This window comes from Apteryx mantelli, chromosome 1 (genome assembly GCF_036417845.1).
Source record: "Apteryx mantelli isolate bAptMan1 chromosome 1, bAptMan1.hap1, whole genome shotgun sequence".
Classification (NCBI taxonomy): domain Eukaryota; kingdom Metazoa; phylum Chordata; class Aves; order Apterygiformes; family Apterygidae; genus Apteryx; species Apteryx mantelli.
The window spans coordinates 65,591,070-65,613,688 of record NC_089978.1 but is presented as its reverse complement, the minus strand read 5'-3'; the positions used below and the strand labels follow the sequence as shown (position 1 = coordinate 65,613,688).

General features: G+C 36.4%; 1 protein-coding gene across 1 annotated transcript in view; it reads right to left on the bottom strand.

The window, feature by feature from the left end:
* The window catches only part of MYO16 (myosin XVI), a 396,474-nt gene that overhangs the window by 208,491 nt on the left and 165,364 nt on the right, over positions 1-22,619 (bottom strand). Inside the window, exons 6-7 of the mRNA XM_067293848.1 lie at positions 12,894-13,018; positions 8,088-8,213 (exon numbers count right to left, since the gene is read on the bottom strand). Of these exons, the coding sequence (XP_067149949.1) occupies positions 8,088-8,213; positions 12,894-13,018 (251 nt within the window). The remainder of the gene's footprint in view (positions 1-8,087; positions 8,214-12,893; positions 13,019-22,619) is intronic.

The window sequence follows — 22,619 nt, the reverse complement described above, 5'->3', positions numbered from 1 at the left end:
AAATCAAAGAGCCCACCTTTGTTAGCATAATTACTGTTGGCCTAAATATTAGTCTAACCAGTATCAGTGTCTATTAGTCAGCAAGAACTTGGATGTCTCAAAAATTTGCAACAAAACCAAAAAAAATGAGATCAGGGAAGTAGTCTAGATGATGACGATGATTATTATTATTAGTTCTGTGGTGAAAATGCTGTAACTTCAGGCTAGCCATATATTCAGCAGATAGAATAAATAAGATCAGATAAGTCATTAAGTAAAAAGTTACTTAGAATAACACTGGAGAGATGTGTTGAACTAATGGACTGTGGTGAGAGTAGGCACTTCACTAAACATCAAGGATATGAAGAGGAAAAGTGCAGGTTAGGGACTTGTATTCACTTAAGCTATTGGGGAGAAAACCAAACAAAACCAAAACCCAAGACTGGGACCTTCTAATTCCTACCATTTGGGAGTAAGGTAACTATTGGACAATTAGAGTTGCTCTGCTTTGAGTTTTGAAGATCCCATCCTTGTTTTCCATTAAATAGAGCATATGGCTTAGAAGACTGAATCTCCCTTGAGGCCAAAGCCCTGTGCGTAAACCCCAAACAAGAGCAGTATCATTTAGAGGCTAAGCAGCATTTTCTCTGCAATTGCAGGTCTGATCCATAATACTGCCCCAGACACAGGAAACGATGTCTGAAACTTGTTACAGAGCTCCCTTCTTAATATGGAAGAGAAAACGAAGGTATTTTTCCTATCTGAGTGTGGAGGAGAGAAGATCTTAACGACCTGCGGTCAGCAAAGTGGAACAGATTAGAAAAAGGAGGTCAGGGGAATGAGACTAGCAGCAGGGAAGAAAGAGTAGAGGGGGAAAATAGAACAGAGCATGGATAAAATGCTGGGATTTGGAACTAACAACATGAAAGAAGTGAAGTGTAAGGGCAGAAGAAGAGAGATTTGGCAAGGAGCCAGGACATAGGTAGGGGCAGACTAGACAGACAAAGAAAATGAAAGAGGAGAGTGACATGGTGAGGAAAACAACCCACTGAGATTTAACAAGGGAGGACAGGATTTTGAGTAAGTGGGAAAAAGGGATAAGTGTAACAGAAGGGCAGGGAGGTTGGCATGAAGCCAAAGTAGAGGAGTGAGAAAGCTGAGATGAGAACCAGGGAGAGGAGGAGGGACAGAAGCTGGCTGTGCAAGAAATTAGGATTGGGATAAGAAGCCTAAGGAAGGGATATGAAGCCAGGTAAATAAATAGGACAGTAATGTTAAAATGGGACTACAATAAAGACAAGAATGGAACAGATTGAAGAAAATGGAACAAGTAAGGTTACATGTGGGAGGAATGAACTGAAAAGCCTGTGTCTGTTTATATACAGAGCTTGGAACAGTCCCCAAGCATCACCACTACCTTTCTGTTAGTGAGTTTGTTTAACATATATTGCCTACATATATACCTTCTCTGTCTCCGGAATAGTTCACATAAAGAAGGACAACGTTACATGTTTTCAACTGCCTAAAGAAGTGACTAAGGTCAGTTAAAAGTTTTTCTTCAGCAGTTGAGCCAGGTAGCTGTAAGACTGATAACCTAAATTTCTACTTTTCAATCCCCCCAGGAAATTAGAGAAAAATAAAATAAGGCAGGAAAAATATAAGATGATGATGATGAGGACGATTAAAGATGCTTGTGAGTCATGTGCATACAAGTTCTATATCAATACCACACAGAAAAATCTTAAATCTGGCACTTCCCAAAGTTTGTGCCTGTACTGTCTTATTAGCTTTCTTTTTCACATATATCTCTGGTATTTTTATATAAACACACATATATATGTGACAGAAAGTTACTATAGTTGGCATTTCAAGGAAAATTAAATTTATATTGATCAATGAGACACTGCAATGATCGAGCAGAATATATAATGCAGTCCATGCGCATCTCAGTTTTAACAACATATATATAAACATTGAAAATTTTATGTTTTTGTGAACTGAGGTTGCCCCTAGTCTGTTTATGAAGCTCAGGCTCGTAAATGTATTTTCTTATCATTTGGTATTGTGTGAATCTAGCTTTTCTTGCTTTAGTATTCTGTATCCACAATTAGCATTTGAAAGATTTATAGAAATCTCCTGAATATATTGAGAGTGAAAGAAAGATATCACAGGCAGAAATCCCAAAGTGCTCCCTCTGCTTGAGGGAAATGAGTGTAATTTGATCTGAAGGGAAATGCTGCTGTTCTACCTGAGTATCATCACGCAGGCCAAAGAAGAACAAAAAGACTAAAGAAAAGAGGGTGAGATATATCTGGATAAAACATTCTCTGGAGGATTTTCTGACCATAAATGAAAGATTCCAACTGCTTGACAGGGAAAATATGTATCCCCTGAGTGACTCTACTCTATTCCTTTTGAAATACTGAACAAGTATACCCTTCTTTAGGCTCTTCTCATAGAAAACATTTGTGGAATGTGTTTGCTTAAGTCCAGAAACTGAATTCAAAGGAGCTGCTATGACAATGGCCAAACTTGAATGAGATTAAGTATGACTTCTTACATTGAGTTCAGGTATCTCTTTTAAGTTGAAGCATATTCTAATGATTCTGAATTTTCAGTCTAGACATCAGAATGCACTTAGAGAAAAGAAAATGAAGCTACAGTTCATGATTGGGTCTAAATGACTAGTGTGACTGGATAACGAGGAGCACATTAGACAATGCAATACCTAGGTGTGTTCTCTCAGACACAGAGTCCCTCCCATGGTCTGAAAGAAATGCTGTATTTGGAGGAACTAGCTAGCTAGACACATATTATTCAGTCCAACCAAACAAGCCAAGCAATTGTATTATGGGATAACATTCTTACAGGATGGCAATTTTATTCACACATTTTGAAAATGATGCAGGATGTATATAATGTGCTAACAATGAGGAACTGCACATGTGAGCTCACTAAATTACAATAAATTTAGTTTTGCTTAACGGGACACCCTTGCTTGCGCAATTGTTATTCTTGGAGAAATACAGACAGCAGTTCAGCGATTTTCTTATCTGTATTTGACATCATGAAATTGTTAAAGCCTCAATAGCCACAGGCTAAGTCTATCTTGTTAAATAAGAGAGCACCACGGAACAAGCTTAAGTAGCCCTTGTTAACCACACTGCTTAATTGTTAGCTCCTTCCCTGACTCTGCTTTGGATCACTCCAAGCAGCTCTCTAAGAGCGAGCTTAATCTCCTATAGAGGGAGGTAGGTCTAAACAATGTGGATCTGAGCCTGACTCTGTCATCTAGCTTAATCCCTGGCCTTCTTTTATTTAGCGATTTAACAGTTTAGACATGGCCAGCATGCCCCAAGAATGAAATTTCGGGAGAGGTAGTGTTTAAGCTACTGGGGAGTCAGCTCTGACCTGCACGCCTCCAATAGCTGGTTTGAAAGGTGACATTTCTGTAATAAACCACAAAGAAACAGCTTGTGCCTGGGAATTGTGCCAAAGTACCCAAGGAAAATGTCAGAGATGCAGCCTATTCCCACTGCGGGGCAGGCAAGCATGTGCTCTCCTGATCACAGCAGCCTGGAAGGTGTCTGGCAGGGGCAGCACTCCCCCTGCCAGATTAATAGCTCTTCAGAAAAGGATTGCTGCACTGATCCCAAAATTCAGATTAGGGGTTCAGCCTAAGAAATACAAGTTGCTCTTCTATAGTTGGTGTCAGTGATAGCATGGAAGCAGTGGTGCCCCAGTGAGTGTGTGTGCTGCATCATGGTCACACATGCATCAGCACTCCCCATCCTGTTGTGAATGAGACAGAGAGCCAAAACTGCTGTCAATGACAACATTAGCGTGGATATGTCCAAAAGGCTCAGTTAAATTTATGTAGCCAACCCTGACATATTCTAACTTCCTGACGTTCGACTTTGCTGCCTTCATAACCTTATTCTGAAGAGGTTTTTGTGTCTAACTGATACAGGTTTGCATGTGTGTTGAAGAGGTTATTATATCCCATCATTTTATTAAAGTATTGAGCAATCTCTGACCTTAATACCTGAATAATATCTATTTTTGGTGTAATGTGAGAATCTCAACTTGCATCAAAAATAGGTTTTTAGCCTTCATAGTTACAGGGGGGTGAAATGACAACAACAGTCCTAAAAACTCAGAAGAACATCACTTAAAAATATGCCTATTTTTTAATGCTACTACCATCGTTTTTTAATGTTTGCAGCTGGTAGTATTTCAGTAACTACTCTGCTGCACTCATTGTAACCTAATCTGTTCCTGCAAAGCAGAGCCTCAATTTACAAAGGGAGAGTGACCTTCAGTCAGCAGCTTCAGTAGCCTTATCTTGTACTCAATAGCCATATCCTGCACATATCCCTCAAACTCAGTAATAATATACTGTACTCCTATACAAGGAAGAAAGATGTTCTACACTGGATCTACACACTCTGGTCCTCATAAAACAATTCATACATCATTCATTTATGTTCTTTTTTAATATTTGGACAAATTTTAAGCAAATTTTAGATAGTGTATCTATCAGTGACTAGAGTATGTTTAAAACTGCTTTTAAAAAGTATATTAAAATAGCTACTTTTTCACATCAGATAATATAATATAATAATAATATAATATAGTATTGGCACTTAAAGCTTAGGTTATTCCTTCTTTGAAAAAAATGCAACAAACATTATTGTTTTGCTTTCGATAAGATTGATATTCCTCCAAATCTTTAACTCTTTCTGTACTTCCTCTGTAGGATTCATTCTGTGCAACTTTAAGCTGTCTGAGAGTAAAACACCTACTCCATGCCCCATACATGATCAGTGGGGAGAAACACACCATCCAATGGGCAATCTACCCATCCTTTGGTCTATACACGCCTCACTTTGGCTGAAAATATATATGGAACTATATCTTTGAATGACTAAGAATTTTGCAGGCACTCCATGAACAGAATGAGAACTGTCAGTCATTACGACTCATGGAATAATAATATTACTAATAATATTTTGGGTGGGGGTTGGCTGCAGATCTTTCAGCAGCAGTGCTAGTGAACTACTAAGCACCAATGTTACAGAAAGTTTTTGTTTTTCTCTTTAAACATCTAGAACTAATCATTAAAGGATCATTACTTATTAGACAAGCTAATAGACAAGAACCACTATTCTTCTGTTTAAATACATTCCTGGAAGGAAAGAAATCAATTCAACAGAAAAGAACTTTCAGGGTAGTATGCTTGTTCAGTGTAATGAAGGTGGAAGAATGCATTATACATGAACTTTAAAAAAATATGGAATTAAAAATACATAAAATTGTGAACCAGAAAGACAGTTAAAGATTCACGGCATAGTTTCTGTCTATATATTCACATTTTAAAAGGCATCTGCTTCTCTCCTTAAATCTAAATGGATCTGTCTCATTCATTTAGATATGAGGTTGCAAGGGAGTTAGTTTATCACACCTTAAAACAGTTGCCTTTCTCACTGTAAATACAAACAGCAGTGCATCAAACTAAAACCAAATAGATTTATAATTTTCTGCTAGAAGATTCAGATTTATCACTCTAGTGAGTTATTCAAGTGAGATTTTTAAACAAAAGCAACCACAAATTTCTATTACAAGAAAATGTGAAATTGTAAGGGCCTTACAATTGTGAATTGTATGAAACTGTAAGTGCGGAATTTATAGTAATAACTTCCTCAGGAAACAAATTAATATCTTTTTGTTAAAAATAAACAATTCCTTGTAAATATATTTTTATTTAAAACAGACTATCCCAAGTTATATCTTGACTAAGGTTACTCCTGCCATGTAATTTTTTTCCAAAATTGTACTGATGCTCATATTTGTCTATAATTAATTACTCAAAATGGAGCTGTAAATATGATATGCATATGAATCCATATTGAGGCTAAAAGATGTTTCAAAATTATTATCGTAAGAATGGAAATCTTAAAAATACTCTGATGGCTTAGCTACTGGATGGAATATTTTCCCTCACATCTAATGAATCCCTCTTGATAAAGCAATTTTAAATATGATTTACTTTTTCTTATAAATAGAATCCATATGCAAGCCATAACTATCTTCTAAATAAGGATGGCAAATTATCTATAATGTTAATAAGATAGCTCCAAGTTTGTATTATTCATTAACAATACACAAGGAAGACATTTGCTGTGTATTTTGTTATTATTAGTGAGGAAAAGCATGTGTTAATTCATTTGTCTTCTTACGCAAATATAAGTAGTGCTTGTACAGTGCCTAGCACAATTAGTCCCTGGTTTCTCACTTTAAACTCTGGGGATAGAATGATAACCACAATCACTGCCATCATCATCTGGGACATGAAGGGAAACAGTTCAACAAAAAAGCCATCTAACAGGATCATCTCATAAAACAGCAGGCTGAGCTCTTACAACACTTCAAAAGGGAAGATTTTTTTTTCCATTAGCCACTTGCAATCACAAACTTTCACATCTACAGGTTTGTTTGAAATAGAAAAATACCTGACTTCATGACAAAAAAAAAAAAAAAGTATTTCAAGTCATCCAGAGTTGGTGCTGCAAATACATATATATGTCACACACATATAACCAAAGAAAAGTTCTTCCTTAGTCCTTTCAAAGTAAGACTTTTCAATTTTCCTAAGGTGAACAGTTTGACAGTTGAAATATAACATACATGGAGTAAGTACTTGAATTACATCAGTCTACTTATATACACCTCTCTTTTGCTTTTCACTGAACCTTTTTGAGTGCTTAGAATGTATTCCTTAAACCACTTACAATGAAAGACTCAAATAAATAAATAAATAAATAAATAAAATATACACACTTAGTTGCATATTCCAGAAACCAGATACCAGAAACAGACATGATTAAAAATCCTAATTCTCCTCAATTCCTGGAAAGAGATTCAGCTAAATTAATGACATGATCTCCACTGAGATCAGAAATGGAATTAAGACTTATCTAACAATGGAGTTCATACTCTCAGCAAAAATCCACGAGTATTTTTATTTATATTTACTGAAAATTAAAAAAAGGAAACCAAACAGAATCATATGAAGGATCAACAACATTTTGCCATTTTGAGTTATGTTTAAAAGCATCACTTTCTCTAAGGCAAAGTGATAGAAATAGACATTGCAAAATGACAAAATACAGGGGACTGGCCTGACAGCTACAATTCACAGCATTTTCCGACTGACTCTGTACACCTTCATCCACACGTCGCGAAGGATATCCCTGCCATCAGCAGGAGTCTGAGCAGAAGAAACCAGAAAGCTGAGAGCAAGGCAGTGATGCTCCGCACCGTGTCCTTGGACCAGAGCAGGTCCCAGTGCCTCGCGGTGGAGGACAGAGGTGGGAAGGGGCAAGTTTTCTGTGGGCTGCAGTGGAGCCCTGGCAGAAGCAAGGGCAGGAAGGTGGGGGGCTGAGCTGGGACGCATCAGAGGGGTTTTAGGAAGGTGGCTGTGGGTAAGTGGCGGTTTGCAAGCAGTGGGTAGGGGTGTGAGGTGCGTGAGTGGGACTAGTGGACAGGGAGCTCTCCTGAAACGGTCAGACATAACAAAGGCATGTGGGGTGTTCTGGGAGAGTGAGGGTGAAGCAAACACGAAATAGTGGGATGTCAAGAGGCACAAGCCACATTTAGGCATGGCCCCAAAATCCTGGCCCAGCATACCCTTCCACAACTCAGTGTCCAGAAAGCTTTCAGTGCAACAACACTGTTAAGTGGATCCCGGGCATTCCTTCACAAAAATGTACACAGCAAATCTGCTAGCTAAAACTAAGCCTTTGACATCAGAATATAAAAAAACATATGGCAAACATGTTTGTTTTGGCTTTCTTTCAAATTTTGGTGTAACTGAATTTTTGCTGAAGAGAAACTGTTATTGACGGTATATTGATCTTAACAAGCTGTACCAGGTTGATAGCTTTATGATGTTTATTCTCAAGTGTTATCTGTTATTTCATATACCACTTATAGTGCAAAATGTTTAATTTTTTCATATTAAAGTCTCCCTGACTTGAACATCTTTACTATTGCTAGAAAATACTATCACAGAAAAGAGAAGGAAGAAAAAATAAATCATGCTTTACCTGCCCATACTTTGCAGCTAAATGCAGAGGTGTCCAATACTGATTATCCACTACGTTGAGATCAGCCCCATGATCCAGAATCAGAGATGCCACATTCTTGTATCCGTTTGCACAGGCCACGTGAAGCTGCAATATGAAAGTAGCTTAATAGTTTACATCTCTTAAAAACCTGTAAGGGATTATAGCACATATTGGCTGTCCCACAGACCGAGCCGTATAAATCTCAGCAATGACAAATGCAAAATCTACGCGTTGAAAACAACATTCTAGGAAACCACTGCAAAATCCTTTTTAGCATTCATAAAGCAAACCTGCCAAAAAATAAGAATGCCAGATTATTGGTATCTACTTTTCCAGTCCCACCAGATATTTTTCCCACAATTTCAAGAATATCCTTTTAAACATTTTCACAAATTTCATGAGCTCAAGTAGACTCATATGTTTCAGCAGAGCTTGGCCTAGATCTGACTTCTTTTGTGACAGTTCAAATACTTCAGATGTAAACTGACACTGTTTTACTCTAAACTGAATTCATTAACACATAATCAGACTAAGCACATTGGGTTTGTAGTGCAAAATCAGTCACAGAAAATACCTTCCCAATTTTCAAACAGAGTGATTTTATTTCTCCTATTTACCCTGCTTCACTAGATATTGCTTAATTATTTTGAGTGCTATTGCTTTAATAATTTGAGTTGGTTCTCTAGATTAGTAAACTTCATTTCAGAATTAAAGCAGGGCAGAGAGAGAGGAAAGTGCATTAACAGAATGATAGAAACTTAGGTCTGAAGGAACCTTGGGAGGTCACCTTGTCCAACCTCCTGCTAAAGTAGGGGCAACTTTAAAGTTAGCTCTGTTTGCCCGTGGCTTGTCATCCTGAGTAGCAAGGACAGTATGAGAGATCAGGTAGTGAGGACTACAGTGGTGAGAAGGGAAAAGGTGAAGCTCAGAAATATTTTCTGGTATTAACAGTTTTTTATTTAATAGTTTGTTAATGGCTGATTTGAGAAACTGGACATTAACCTGTGATATGTTGATAAACAAGGCTCTACATGTGTTTGGCATTCATATCAGCAATTAAATACACTATAGATGGTATCTACAGAATAGGATTGAAATAATTTAAATATAATAGCTATATATATATATATATAAAAAACAACAAATATGTAATATAAATATAAAACCAATATAAATATAAAACCAAAGAGGACTGTGAAGAGAAACACACAAACCAATCATATAGAAAGACATGCATTATAGGGCAATTCAAATTCTTTATTTACTCTAGTAAATCAGTAAAAGAGGAAAATGAAATTAAAAATCGTACATCGGGGAAAATCTGTCACTAGTGGTTCTCGGTGGAAACTGTTTCACATTTACTGTGAATAAGTGTGTTGAGTCACATACTTCATATGTCCTGAATCATTCAGCTGACAGCTTGGGGGTATTTATTTTCTCATGGATCTCTGCTATGATTCCAAATATTCCCTCTGCTTCTGGGAGCAAAGGGGACAAAATCTGCATTTGGAAATCAGCACAATATAATTGCTCTTCCACAGTTACGAGGAATCAGCTCTCACAAGGTCAGTAAGAAGAGGCCTCAGTAAGTTTGCAGGAATGGAGGACTGAGGTTACAGGGCGAGAAATTGCAATGTATGCCCTCTGACTCAGGTAGGAGATATTCAACAGATAACCACATATTTTTTTTCTTCGAAGCAACACTACCTGAAGAAACAGAGTAACAGTTTTTTTGAAAACTGGAATGGATGGCTAATGGCAAAAAAAAGTCTTGCAATAAACCTGTTGCTAGATTTGAGTAGTCCCAGAGTAACTATAAGAATAGAAGACTCCAAAAAATGAGTCCTAGGTAGTATTTGCCAGCTATTTCTGGTTGAGCTGCATCTGCAAAGCATGCACAGCTTCCCTTTTGAACATTCTTGATGCAGAGGGATGAAATACACAGCTCACAAAAAATTTTACTCTAGAAGGTTTTCCCCCTGAGAAGCAATTCTTTAATAAAAACATAATCAGAAATGTGTGCAGGGAGGGAAAAGAGTGGCGGGGGGAGGGGGTAGAACACCAATTCTGTACACTATAAATGTTCTCATTTCAAGTGTACAAACAAAAAAAAAAAATTCTCTTAATTTGATTTAGCTCCAGCTTTTTGTTTTTAGGAAAGAAATTACATTTTCTATTGAAACATCAATTTAATAACTGCTATTTTAAAGAAGTTTAAAAGTTCACAGGACAAAAGACATTTTATGACTTATTTTATCTCTTCTAGAAAAATTTTTCACTAGGAAATTTCTCATAAAAATATTTTGCCATGTACCATTGTTTATCTGTACATATGTGTATATACTATGTATATAGGACAACGTGCATATTTATTTATGGGCATCAATTTTTGATCTTATTCATCCTAATTTACACATGGACTCAGATAATGTAACTTTCATGAAGAGGAGATTGTGACCTACAGAGAAAAAATATCTGAGAAGGAAGAAGCAGGCTTCAGTGCCACTCTCCTCAGAGTTTGCCACCACAAAGAAAGTACTTTATGTTTGTACTGCTGGTGCAGGTTATACAGAGATATATACCAAAACACTATAGAACATCCAGCTAAGAAATAAGCTGGACTAAACATTATTTCCTAATTTACTGCTCCCCTGTTTGGGACTTGCAGCACCTTTTCCAGCTTTGCAGTATTTAATCTGCTGCTTAGCAGTGTGAACTTATTATTTAAAAAACAGTTAGATTGCTCTGAGGAGACCTCTGTGTCAGGTTGCTCTGACAAATTCACAATGGGTTGGATGCAGCTTGTGTTGACAAGTTTATCTCCTCGGTACACCTAATTGTTATAAAATAATCTACTTGTGTCAAAGTTCTTAATAAGGCTTACAATCCACCTTCAGAAATGAAGAATATTCAGGGAATATAAAATATATTCAATTGACTACACTCAGTAAAGAGTGAAAACACACGAAACAACAATATTATTTAGGGAAAAACACTTGCTGAATTTCAACCAATAGGATTATAGCAACAGACTTTTAGTTTTTGGTAGAGTTTCACATATAACAATATTCCAGCCATAAACTGTATCAACTTAGACTCTAGCAGGAGAAAAAAAAATCATTTGCTACTTAAAACTAGTATTTTTGTTGTTGTCTCTGTACAGATAGATTTAGAGCAACAAAAACGTATTCCTAGAACCCTTTGATACACACACAGCTATTGCAGACTGGCTGACTCCACACAGATGAATAGAGACAGAGCAGCCTAACAAACTCTGGATTTCCCACCAGTTTGTAAGACAAAAGTTTCACATAATAGAAATCTCCAACAAAAGCAAAATGATCCACTCTGTAGCTACTTGTTGCAAGACTGTGAAAGAAGTTCAGAAATCAAAGTTCAACACTAACCCGTTCACACAAAAACATCCCCTTTGTCCACATTCCACCAAGCAAACAAAAAAAAGTAAGCTATCCAAAATGATTTTTCCTGATATATGCAGTAGTTATACACATTTCAGTCACGTATTTCAACTATTCCAGCTAAATACCAAAGAAGTTTTATACAGTGATAACTATGTAAGTTCTTAACTCAGTTTAACTAAGCCAATTCAGACTAAAATAGCAGTAAGAGCAAAGTAGAATGCAAACAACTTGCATTTTACTGTTGAGTTAGCAGCTTAGCTTAAATATACCAGGAAACTTGAAATTAAATCAATGCTTTAATGAAATAAACTAAAGTTGCCTTATTGCTTTTCCTTCCACTTCTTGCTCCTGTTTTTCACTACAGTTTGGCCACCACCCCAAAAGTCCTAACTTTCAGTGCAGACACAACTAGTGTCTGGATTCAATAAACCCAGATATGAGGTTGCTTGCTTTTTCAGTTTGATAGTTTAACTGTTCCACAGGTTTTAAAAATGTGGTTTGGTGCATTAATTCAGTATCATTGGATGTAATTAAGCATAAATGCAATGGTTCAGTAACACTTGCCTTTTTAATTATTTTAGTTTTGTATTTTCAGAAAAAAAAGCAAAAGAACAAAAAAAAAGGATTCAACATCTGGATGCTACTGATGACCATTTACTGATTTATAACATTAGTGAAGATTTTTTTATGCAGAGAGAACATTTCACAGATACATGCAATTTAAGGAAAAAATAATTAATTTTAAGATGATTCAACAGCTGAAAAAATAGCAATCCTGAAAAAAGAGAAAAGAAAAAGCATAAAAAAGTACGAGATCCAGTGACTAGAAATAATATGCAAATTTTGAAGAGGGAATATTTTATCCACAGATATGTTGGATGCTTCGTTACATTTAATCAACATGGGATACCTCCTAGCTCAGCCAGAAGACACAAGCTTAAAATAAGAACCACTCAATGAAGTTTTAGGACATCTGTTAAACAGAATATCAGGGATCATAAACATCTGCTCTAGTTTTAAACTACACTGCACAATACTTCTTCTTGCTATTAATTTTTGAGGTGCATATTCAGTGTACTTTTTTAAAATAAAATTAGAGCTAAGAGTAAAAAAGTTGTCATTATAACACAGATGCTGCACCAGACTTTTAAAAATCAGGACAGGATATTGACATATAGCTATTTTCAAAAGGCCTGATGAGGACCAAAATCTTGAATTCTTACATTTCTCTTCACACCAGCAGACCCTTCTTGCTTGGTGGATTGTCTTGCATCCACACTTGCAAATATGCTTACAGGTAAACAGCTGAAACACATGCATATTCACAGGGCTGAAACTCTGATTATTACATATTCCCTCTCACCAGCGTAACTCCTTCATCATTCTTTTGATTCACATTTCCTCCACTTGATATGAGTTGTCGGACATCTGTAAGCATTGTCATAGGTCTCTGTATCTTCATTTGGCGCAATGAATTCAGATCTACACCTGCATAAAAAAAAAAAAGGCTAAAACCTTCTGCTACTTCATTCATCAGTAAAGAATACATAAATGATTTTGTTTTCTGCATTTGTAAAAGGTTAACCAACGGCTTAATCAGACTTCAGTATACATTTATAGAACATGTTTGCCGCTTGTATTTACCAACAAGTTTACTCATATCTTCATTTATCAGTTACTGTGTAGATGATTTAATATCAGTCAGCAATTCCAAATACATGTGCCTGATTCGCTACTCATAACTGCAATAGCAGTTGTAGGTAAACCAGTTGTAACATCGTTAAATCCACTGGGACTGTGAAATGTAAAATAGGTGCAAACAGGAAAAGAATTAAGCACTTGAAGGAAGCTACTCCAAGTCTTCAGGTCTTATTTAATGAATATTATTTTTGGCTCCATTCTTTCACCCCCATGCATCTATCACAGCGCCCAGACCAATCCCTAAAATGTGTCAGTTCTACTGCTTGAGAGATTGAAAAGTGAAGCAAACTACGTTAAAAATCAACAGTTTTTTATCTGCCTAGGTTATTTTTAAACAGGATTTTAAACAGGGGCCTGGACCATTGCAAGGCTCTGTAAACTAGTGAAAATGTGGTGTGGAGGCAGGAACAAATGGGAGGGGACGAAAGGAATGAAGTGCCTGGGACAGCTTGCATCAGCATTGCTATTGAAAGAAACACTTGTCAAAGAACAGCTTTAAATGGAAGATAACCAAGGCAGTCTATCACCAAAAGGAAGCATGGTTTCCAGTCTGAAGAGATTTAAAATTAGAAACGGAGGGTACCATAAGATTGCACCGTGGTTAAATTAGCAACTGGCCATGGCTTCATCAGAATATCTAACCAGAATTGATTCTCCTGCTCGTAGCTTCCAGTGGTAATTTACATCCATATACAGAAATGTAACTTGAATATAAAAATCCTTCCTGTCTTGGCCATGACTTAACCAAAAACATACAAACAGATGAGTTCTTGGTTCTCTTCTACATTAGCCAGTGAGCTTAAGAGTGACAAATGATTTGTATGCAACCTAAATATTTTGCGTGACCAATTTATTTTGTATTTTCTCTTCAATGATTTTTGTTTTTTTTTTACCCTATTAAAACAATTGAAGCAAGATTCAAGATAAAAGTCTCCTAGTTTTAAGCTATTCCAGAACTGGTATATATGAGTGTACTATACGTAGTTCAGCAAAGAATCCCATTCTTTTTCTTTCTCTAACATCCTACTCTATACACTGCCTTATGTTCTGAAATTTATTTGCATGCAGCATGTCAAAGAGTTTCAGCTCTGAGGTGAAGCATTGAGAGCATGGACACTGTGTCCCTGGCCACATATTCTCTTATTTTCACACCTGTCACCTACATGATATCAAATGGCACTAAATGATATAAAATGTAAAACACATATAAAGCTAAGCTAGAGAAAATAAAATTGGTATATTAAGAAACTGTTTTCTGTATTTGGGCTGGAACCTGTGATCTTTCGCATAAATGCAGTTCAGACTTCAGATACATATGTATTTACAGACTCAGTTAGATCACCATCCAAAACTTTTAGTATTTCTTTTACCACAAGAGTAAGAGGGTTAACTCTTCATGTTTTTCATAGGATTTTTAAATGATATCTTTGTCAAGAAACAGAACTCCCTCTTCTTTTTTCAGTCATTCATTTGCTCAGTCTGGCCTCATGAAATATCTCTTCTAGCATGAGGCTGGCATGTGGCACAGAGCCCTGAAGAACACCAGATGTGGAGCTCCCGAAATACAGTATTATTTTAGTAGCAGACACAGTGCTAACAAGCAGGTTAGTACTATAAGATGCTACTAACACAATGCTTTGACTTAATACTTCAGTGCTGGCACGAGTACAACATGATGTAGCACTCCTTTAGGAGAGCTAGAGTACAAGAGATCTCCTTTGTTCTTATCTTTTCAACTCCCTGTTTCTTAGAGTTGGTTTTCAGGTTTTGTTGCTGTCTTCCACCTGCCTTTTTTAGAGTGGAAACACCAGAGGTCAGCATAACAATGTTTCTTCTGCAGAAAGTATGCTTGAACTGTAGTCATCTTCATGAACATAGCCATAGTAGCTGGTACGGAAGAAAAGGCTGCTGCATACTCTTAGGAAGACATCAGAATATTATTTTTGTTTGCAAAATCTAAAATTACTTATGCCACTGAATTCCGGATAATGTAACACCACTGTAAAATCAACTGAAAAGATGATACAAACCACAGCCTTGGGCAAAACTTGACATTACATAGTAATACAGAGAGGACCAGCTGCTGGGTATCTGCCCCTTCATGCCAGAGAGCTGCAAGAACCAGGTGCACCTTGCTCCCACTCCTTGTTTTTCAGTCTCTGTGAAGACAAACTTGCCTGTTTCAGGCAGACTCAACCTGGCTCACAATCTGGTCAGTTTAGGAACCAGGGACATGGAACATATGATAGTATGCACTCATGAGTAATTTTCAATGCACCTTCTTTGTCCACCCTTTTCTAATTTAAATTGTTTTTCTAACTTTAATTGGTTCCATGGAAGCCAATGAGACTCTGTGGGTGCCCTAACATAAAATTTCTCATAAGGAAAAGCAGTATTTGCTAACATACTGTCGACTGACAGTTGCTACTCCAAAACACAATGTTGACTTCACATGAATTTTTAACTCCTAAGAATCAGTGTATTAATTTTGCCAGACTAGATCAATTTTTCTACACCTTCACCATATTTCAGAATAATGGCTTAAAATCACCTTATGACATTTACAAACTATTGTAAAAAATAGATACCACGTGGCATCAATTACATCTCTTTTTTTCTTTTTGTTTCTCCCTTTTTCCTGCTTTTTGCAAGAATAAATCGATAGATTAGCATTCTTGTCATGGTGATAGAACTCTTTCAAGTGCAGAAGTTTAAATTTCCAAAATACTATTTGGTGTAAGCGGCTATATGTACCAAAAATATTAATCATCACTTGTAGCATTCACTTTAGGTGCTTCTACCATTTGTTAAACACATTACATGGACAGTCTGGACCGCTGAAATGAAAGTGAAACATGACTGGTCGTGATAAATCTCTTTCTAATGTTGTCATGTAAGAAAGTTTAAAGGTGAAAAATATATATATAGTTTTATACCTAATGAAAAAGGTAATTTCTAAGCAATACTGATTGAATTTATGCTTTTTCTTCCACTTGATTTCTCCAGTAAGCAATTGTGGTAAGTTTATTCTTTCAAGAAGAGAGGTATCAGGTGGAAATTAATACAGTACATCTTTTGGGTGTCATTAATATCTCAAACACTCAGAAACGGAAACAGGTTTGTAGTTCACAAATTCAAAATACCACTGCTTGACTTTCCCCAGAGAGAAAGATTGTCAGTCAAACATAGTTACATCATGTCCGTTAAGTTGTCACATCTCATTTAAAATTCATTAAGTACTAAAGGTTGAGGGCAGAGTCCTACCAAGGCCACTCAGCTTTTTCCAGCCTACTATGAACTTATGCTTGGCAGACTCAGAGGATTAAAATATCAAAGTACTCTTACACTAGTAGTGAAATATTGATCCTTACACCTTGCAAAGTGCATTTTATAGAACTTTGGCATTTTCTTTACGGGTCCAAAAAACAACAACAAAAAAAACCAAACCTGCTACTGAAAGTTTAACTTTACTCACACTAAAGGAGGAATCAGGAAAAGAGTTCAGCTGCATCAATTGCTTTATGTGTTCTATCACAAATTATATATCCATCAACTCAGAGAAGATGCATAAAAAATGCTGTGCACATAGCAAAAAAAGGTGCAGTCTATGTGAATCTCAAGATGGCTTCACTAGTTTCAAATAATAGTTGTATGAAGGAATGATACATATTTCAACACACAAATAGCAGAAACTGTCTGGCAAGTGTGTTACCACAGTGACATGTTCCACAGATGCTGTTTGGGAGCTTTTCTAAATGCTACTGAGACAATAGAGTCCCTTTTCTCTGCCTGTTTAGAATACAGAATGATGCATTAAAACCCATGCAAAAATAATATAAATTGCAATCTTAAAATTGTAGTTTTGAATTCCAAGTACTTGGGAAATTTTAGATTTTAGTGTGAAGGCTTCTTCAGTGGGGAGCTGGTTACCAGCTTTATCAGGCATACACATGTACCATTCTATGAGACTTGGACAAGGAGACCTCGCCAATAACTGCCTCACCATCAATCAAGTTTGTAATTCTGGAGAGTCCTCTCTCCCTCCCCAGGGAGTGATATTTTTCATGTATTTGGATGGTATAACAAAACATTACTCATACAGTAACTCTTACTGGCTAAATCAAAGAGTAACCTTCATGTTGTTTTTCAAAGGGAAAATATGGTCTAGATATTCAGTCTAAATGGGACGAGAGGCAGCATGAATAAATAGAGGAAGAAAACAATATTGGCATGTACTATGGGAACAGATTCACATTAAGAAGAAAAGGAAAGTCAAAAAGAAAGGCACAGGACAGAAAATACACTCCAAATACCCTGTAAAATCAGAACAAGAGCTAAATGCTTTCAAATCCCTGCTGGAGATCGGGAGGGAAAGGAATAGTTAAAAAAGTGTGCATGGCACAACATTTGGTGATGAGTATCAGTGCTGATGACAGACACAAGCAAAACCTAAAATCTAGAGACTGTAGCATTTCTCACCGCTTACGAAAAACACCTGACAAGGCCATTTCATGGCCTTTGGCTATACCACCCTCTCTGGCATATGATTATAAAATTGACAAACCAAAGGGGTGTAAAAACTTTGGAGAAAAAGGGGCAAGTAGCTTTCAGGAAGTTATAGTGGTAAAGAAATACACGGCAAACAGAACTGAGAATATTTTCTTCAGAGACGTCTAGTAATCAGGAAGTCTCTCCACCTGCAAGCGGAAGCCAATTCTCCCTCTTATTAAATTATTCTTTTTCTCTGCCTATACCTGCCCCTCCTGGTTCCTTTCACCCCAAGTGTGATGAGCCTGTCATGCATATGCTGTACTTCTTAATCCTGGGGGTGCCACGGTTTATAATTTCTGTTTTTCTCCTCTGCCGCATACTATAAAATAGACATGTTCACAAATAATCAGTGAGGAAAAAAAAATCATGTTGTGTTATTTGTAGCTATAACTTTATCCAGCTTTAGATGCATAAAGCCTGAGAAGAACTTTACTGGAAGCTTACTAGATAGCTTTATAAAGGATATTAGCTTTGTGAAATTGCATTGTTTAGTAGCTCTTGTCTGTATCACTTAGCATTATGTGTGTATGACTTTCAAAGTTCAGCATCTGAACAAATCCATTTCAGCAAGATCTATACATATCTACAAAAGAATGTAAACTTGTAAAAATACTAAGGCCTATAGCTCTAATTCCAATATTCAGTGCAGATGTCAGTCATTACTGATCGCTGTTGTTGGGTTTTATATGTTTGTCTGTCTTTAAAGCTATCATTAAATACGTTATAAAAGCAAGTGAAGGATGCTTAGTCTATTTCCCTCTACTCTGAGAGAAAATGCTATCAGGAATGAAATTCTTGTCTCCTCCTCATGCAGATAGCAAAGTGATAATCCTCCTTCTCCAGTGAAACATGCTGGTTTTTCCCCCCCTCTCCTCTACAAGAATGATGTTCATGGCCCTTCTAGCTAAAAATTAGCTAAGTGAACTCTGTCTCTTCTTATTTTTTATGATGAGAAAAATAATTTTTGCAATTTATTTTAACAGACTGGCACAACATCAAGGCTAAATACTAAAGCATTCACCTGTGGATATGTCTTGCACATTTACTATTTTGTTTTTGTCCTTAGCCTTTTCTAATATTAATATTAGAACACAGAAGCAAAACAAGGATATCATTGTCTCTGGTTAGTTGCCATAAGTATGATGTCTGAAATTAGCTCAGCACATAGAGTATTATTTCTATACTCAGTATTTTTCCACAAGTTCTTAATATGGTATGCTTGGACACTTTTGTGAGGCAGCAGTAAAAACAGGCTGCTCAACAAGGGCAGCAGAGCCCTTCAAGTCAGTGGGTCGAGGTCAGAATCAGCATGGTAGAAGGCTGGGCTGTGACGCAGCTCACACAAGGACCACAGGCAAGGGCCTGAGCTTAAATGCAGCTCCTGAGCCAATGGATGAGTGAAAGATTATGATTATGACAAGGTTTATCTTTCTCATGACTTAGCTGTTTTCCCAGCCATCTGCTCCCAGGTTACACAGCTGCACCATCGAGATCCCTGGGGAACAGGCTGCAGACCCTGTGGGTGCACTCCCACCCGACAACTAATTTTTTTTAGGATAACTTTCTCCTAACTATTTAAAGGTTATAGTTTTATGAATTTCATCAACACTAATATTTTATTTCTGATGGTAATAAAAATAGATTACCCATCAGTAAGTTCTCTGACAGGATACTAAAAGCACATCCCTGTTTCTGAGGTTCTTCACACTTTTTCAAATTTCTGCAAAGCTTATTAATTGAGGGTATGCTCATTTCTAGTGTCTGACTTCAAAGTCAAATACCCAGAAGTTAGAAAATATAAAATCTAAGGTGACCTGCTCAAGCTTGTATCAGAAAACACAAAGGCCAAAGGAAGACAGATGTGCATTCTCAATTACGACATTTTCAATGTGTCACATTTTCTGTGTGCTTGATGCACTGGAAGTGACCCTCTGAAACAGCTAGTTTGGTCTCATGTTCTCACAAGCAACAGCGTCATGTAACCCCCATCATCAATTAATCAAGCTCTACCCAGAAGCTAGACAGATTTTTCTGTGTGCCATAATCCTACTGGTAGGTCTTCCTCAATCAGTAAAAATCAGAGTGAAAAGTTTTGAACTGCCCTGAAGTTGTTTGGTTTTGGTTGGCTGGTTTTCTACCAGCCTACTGCATCAATATTTTCAAGAGAAAATCACTTTGAATATTGTTCTAAAATAGAACAAAAAAAACCAGGAGAATAAATTGTAGCTGAAGTTCACTAAGCTTTAGTGCTAACAATCTGAATGTGTTGACATTTTAGTCATTTCTTATTGTAGTATCTTAGCAATAATTCATTACTGTTCATAAAAAGCCTTTCAGATCCTTAGATATGAAAGTCTAAAGAATTTTTTTTTAAATCAAATGTGATCTATAACAATTGCTTTTCTTGAAGGCACTGAAGAGATAATACAGGATAATTTTTTCCCCTTACAGGATTTTTTTTTTTTTTTTAAACACAACCTCAACGTTAGTATATTTTCGCACATGATTTCTTAACTTTTTTTTTTTAATTAAAAGCAATCAAGCAACATAATTGATCAAAACTGGAATCCCACACGTAACTGGTATTTTCATATTGATTTTATTCTCATAAACAGTGCCACAGTGATGAGAAAGACAAGACCAGATTTCATGAAATATTTCAATTTATTTCAATTTTTAAACCACAATAACTTTTTGGATGTTTATTACTCTTAAATTATGGATTACTGTATTTCCTTAGTCTTATGGCTCATTTATCTTTAATCCTTTGTACAAATTTTAATGGACTGTGGTCTATTTTTGCAAAATCTGGACAATATTTTAACAATATAAACCATATTAAACTATTTAAGTAGGTAGGACTTGTATATGATTTTGGCTCTATATATTTTACATTGAAGTTTTTAGAGAGTTAAACATGAGCCCCTTAATATTCACAGAACAAAACATACCCATTACACGGCTTGGAATTCCATAAAAGATTCTGATTAAGCACATGAAATCTCTATTATCATCAAAGGTCAATAAACTTTAATCAGCTACTTTAAATTAGTTCACTGCATGGAAAGTTAATTGCTAAAAAGAAAAAAAATGCTTTGTAGTAGGGTAGTAATTATTTTTTCAACACCTGAGTCATACTCCAGGTGAAAAAAAAAACAACCTATATCTTCTGGTAGAAAAATTATTTATATATAAGCATTCTTTCAAAAAATTATTTCACAACAGATTACTTTCTTTGATTTTTGTAATAATTTGATAGTGCATAAATTGCCATTATACAATAGACGAGCAAGACTATTTTGTTTTCCAATGCGTAGGATAATTTGACAGATCTTCAAAAAGAAAAGCAAACTAAAAAAACTCAGATATTGTTTTCTAAGATTAAATAACAGAGGTGATGTTCTCAAAATGCACAATTATCCTACTGAAAGCTAGAAGCCTCAGATCTCGGAGGATAAAAGGGAACTCCTCTTTTTTGGAAACAATTTACACAACAAATTTGTCACATCCTGTCACATGTCAAAGATGGAAACAAGAAATATGTGTTACTCATTTCTAGTTTATAAGTCATTTAATTCACCATGAAACTAACATCAAGAAAGGAAGTAAAAAAAAAAAAAAAAGAAAAGAAAAAGCATTCTTCAAAGCATTAAATATTTAAAACAGCATAAAGGAAAAACAGGAAGCATAAGGATCATATGCCACAATCAGCGTTTTGCTGCCACACTTCTACAGAAGAACATTCTGCCTCCAAAAACAAATGGAATATTATTTAAAATTTAAGTCACAACAAATTATGCCTTTCAAATATGTTACTAGTTAATTCAAAATGGGATGTTTTTAAAACAGCATTAACGAATAAAACTTTCCCTTAAAACAAAATGATGATATTACTCTAAACAGAGGTCAATGAAAGGTTCCAGGTGGACATTCTCAATGATCCCGATAATCCACCAAGCACAGAACAACACAGGATAAGTAGTAAAAACACAAAGCCTTTGTACACTTCCCAATATTTCCATTTCACCTCTGGAGTGAGACACTCCTCAGTGGTGAACAATGAAAGGATAACAGTCATAAGTTGCAATAAATTCCAGCTGACTATAAGAAAAAAAATCTCCAAGAGGATGGTTCAGCACTGGAACAGGAGGCCAGAACAGTTGTGGAATCTCCAACTTTGGAGATACTCAGACCTTGACTGAAGATGGCCCTGAGCAACCTGAGCTACCTTGAGTTGGCCTTGCTTTGGCAGGACATTGGACCAGAAGGCCTCCCAATCTTCTTTCTCAAATTCTTTAAGTATCATAACTTTCTTCTGATATTGAAATAAGAAGAACGGTAACATGCACAAGCAATGAAACAGGGGCAAAGAACAAATTTACGGTCATTTGTGTTTGTATCTGTACTGGCAGCATTGCCTAGAACTCCGCTAACTGTAATAGAAACTTAAACACCTCAGCTCATGGGTAGGCACCTACTTATAGACCCATAAATGCAAATATCATAACCTTAAACTGAATCGCACCCTACATAGTAGACATCTATATCTCAGCTAGCCATTATGGGCTTCCTTCATAGCCCATGGAGAAAAACATGGAGCTCAGGTCATGATTCATCTGAACCATTACAGATACCTATATTTGAAGCATCTCCTTTGCCATAAAGAGAGTTAGAGTGGCTAGCAGACATCTGTTTTAGCTAAATCAATCCCACTAAAGTCCTGGAGCTCAGGAGCACATTAGGCTTCTGAGTGCTCCCAGGACATGACCAGATCTCATACAGTTAAGCTCTTTCCAGCACTTGTCTAAATATGACATTGAATGCTACTTCTACCTTC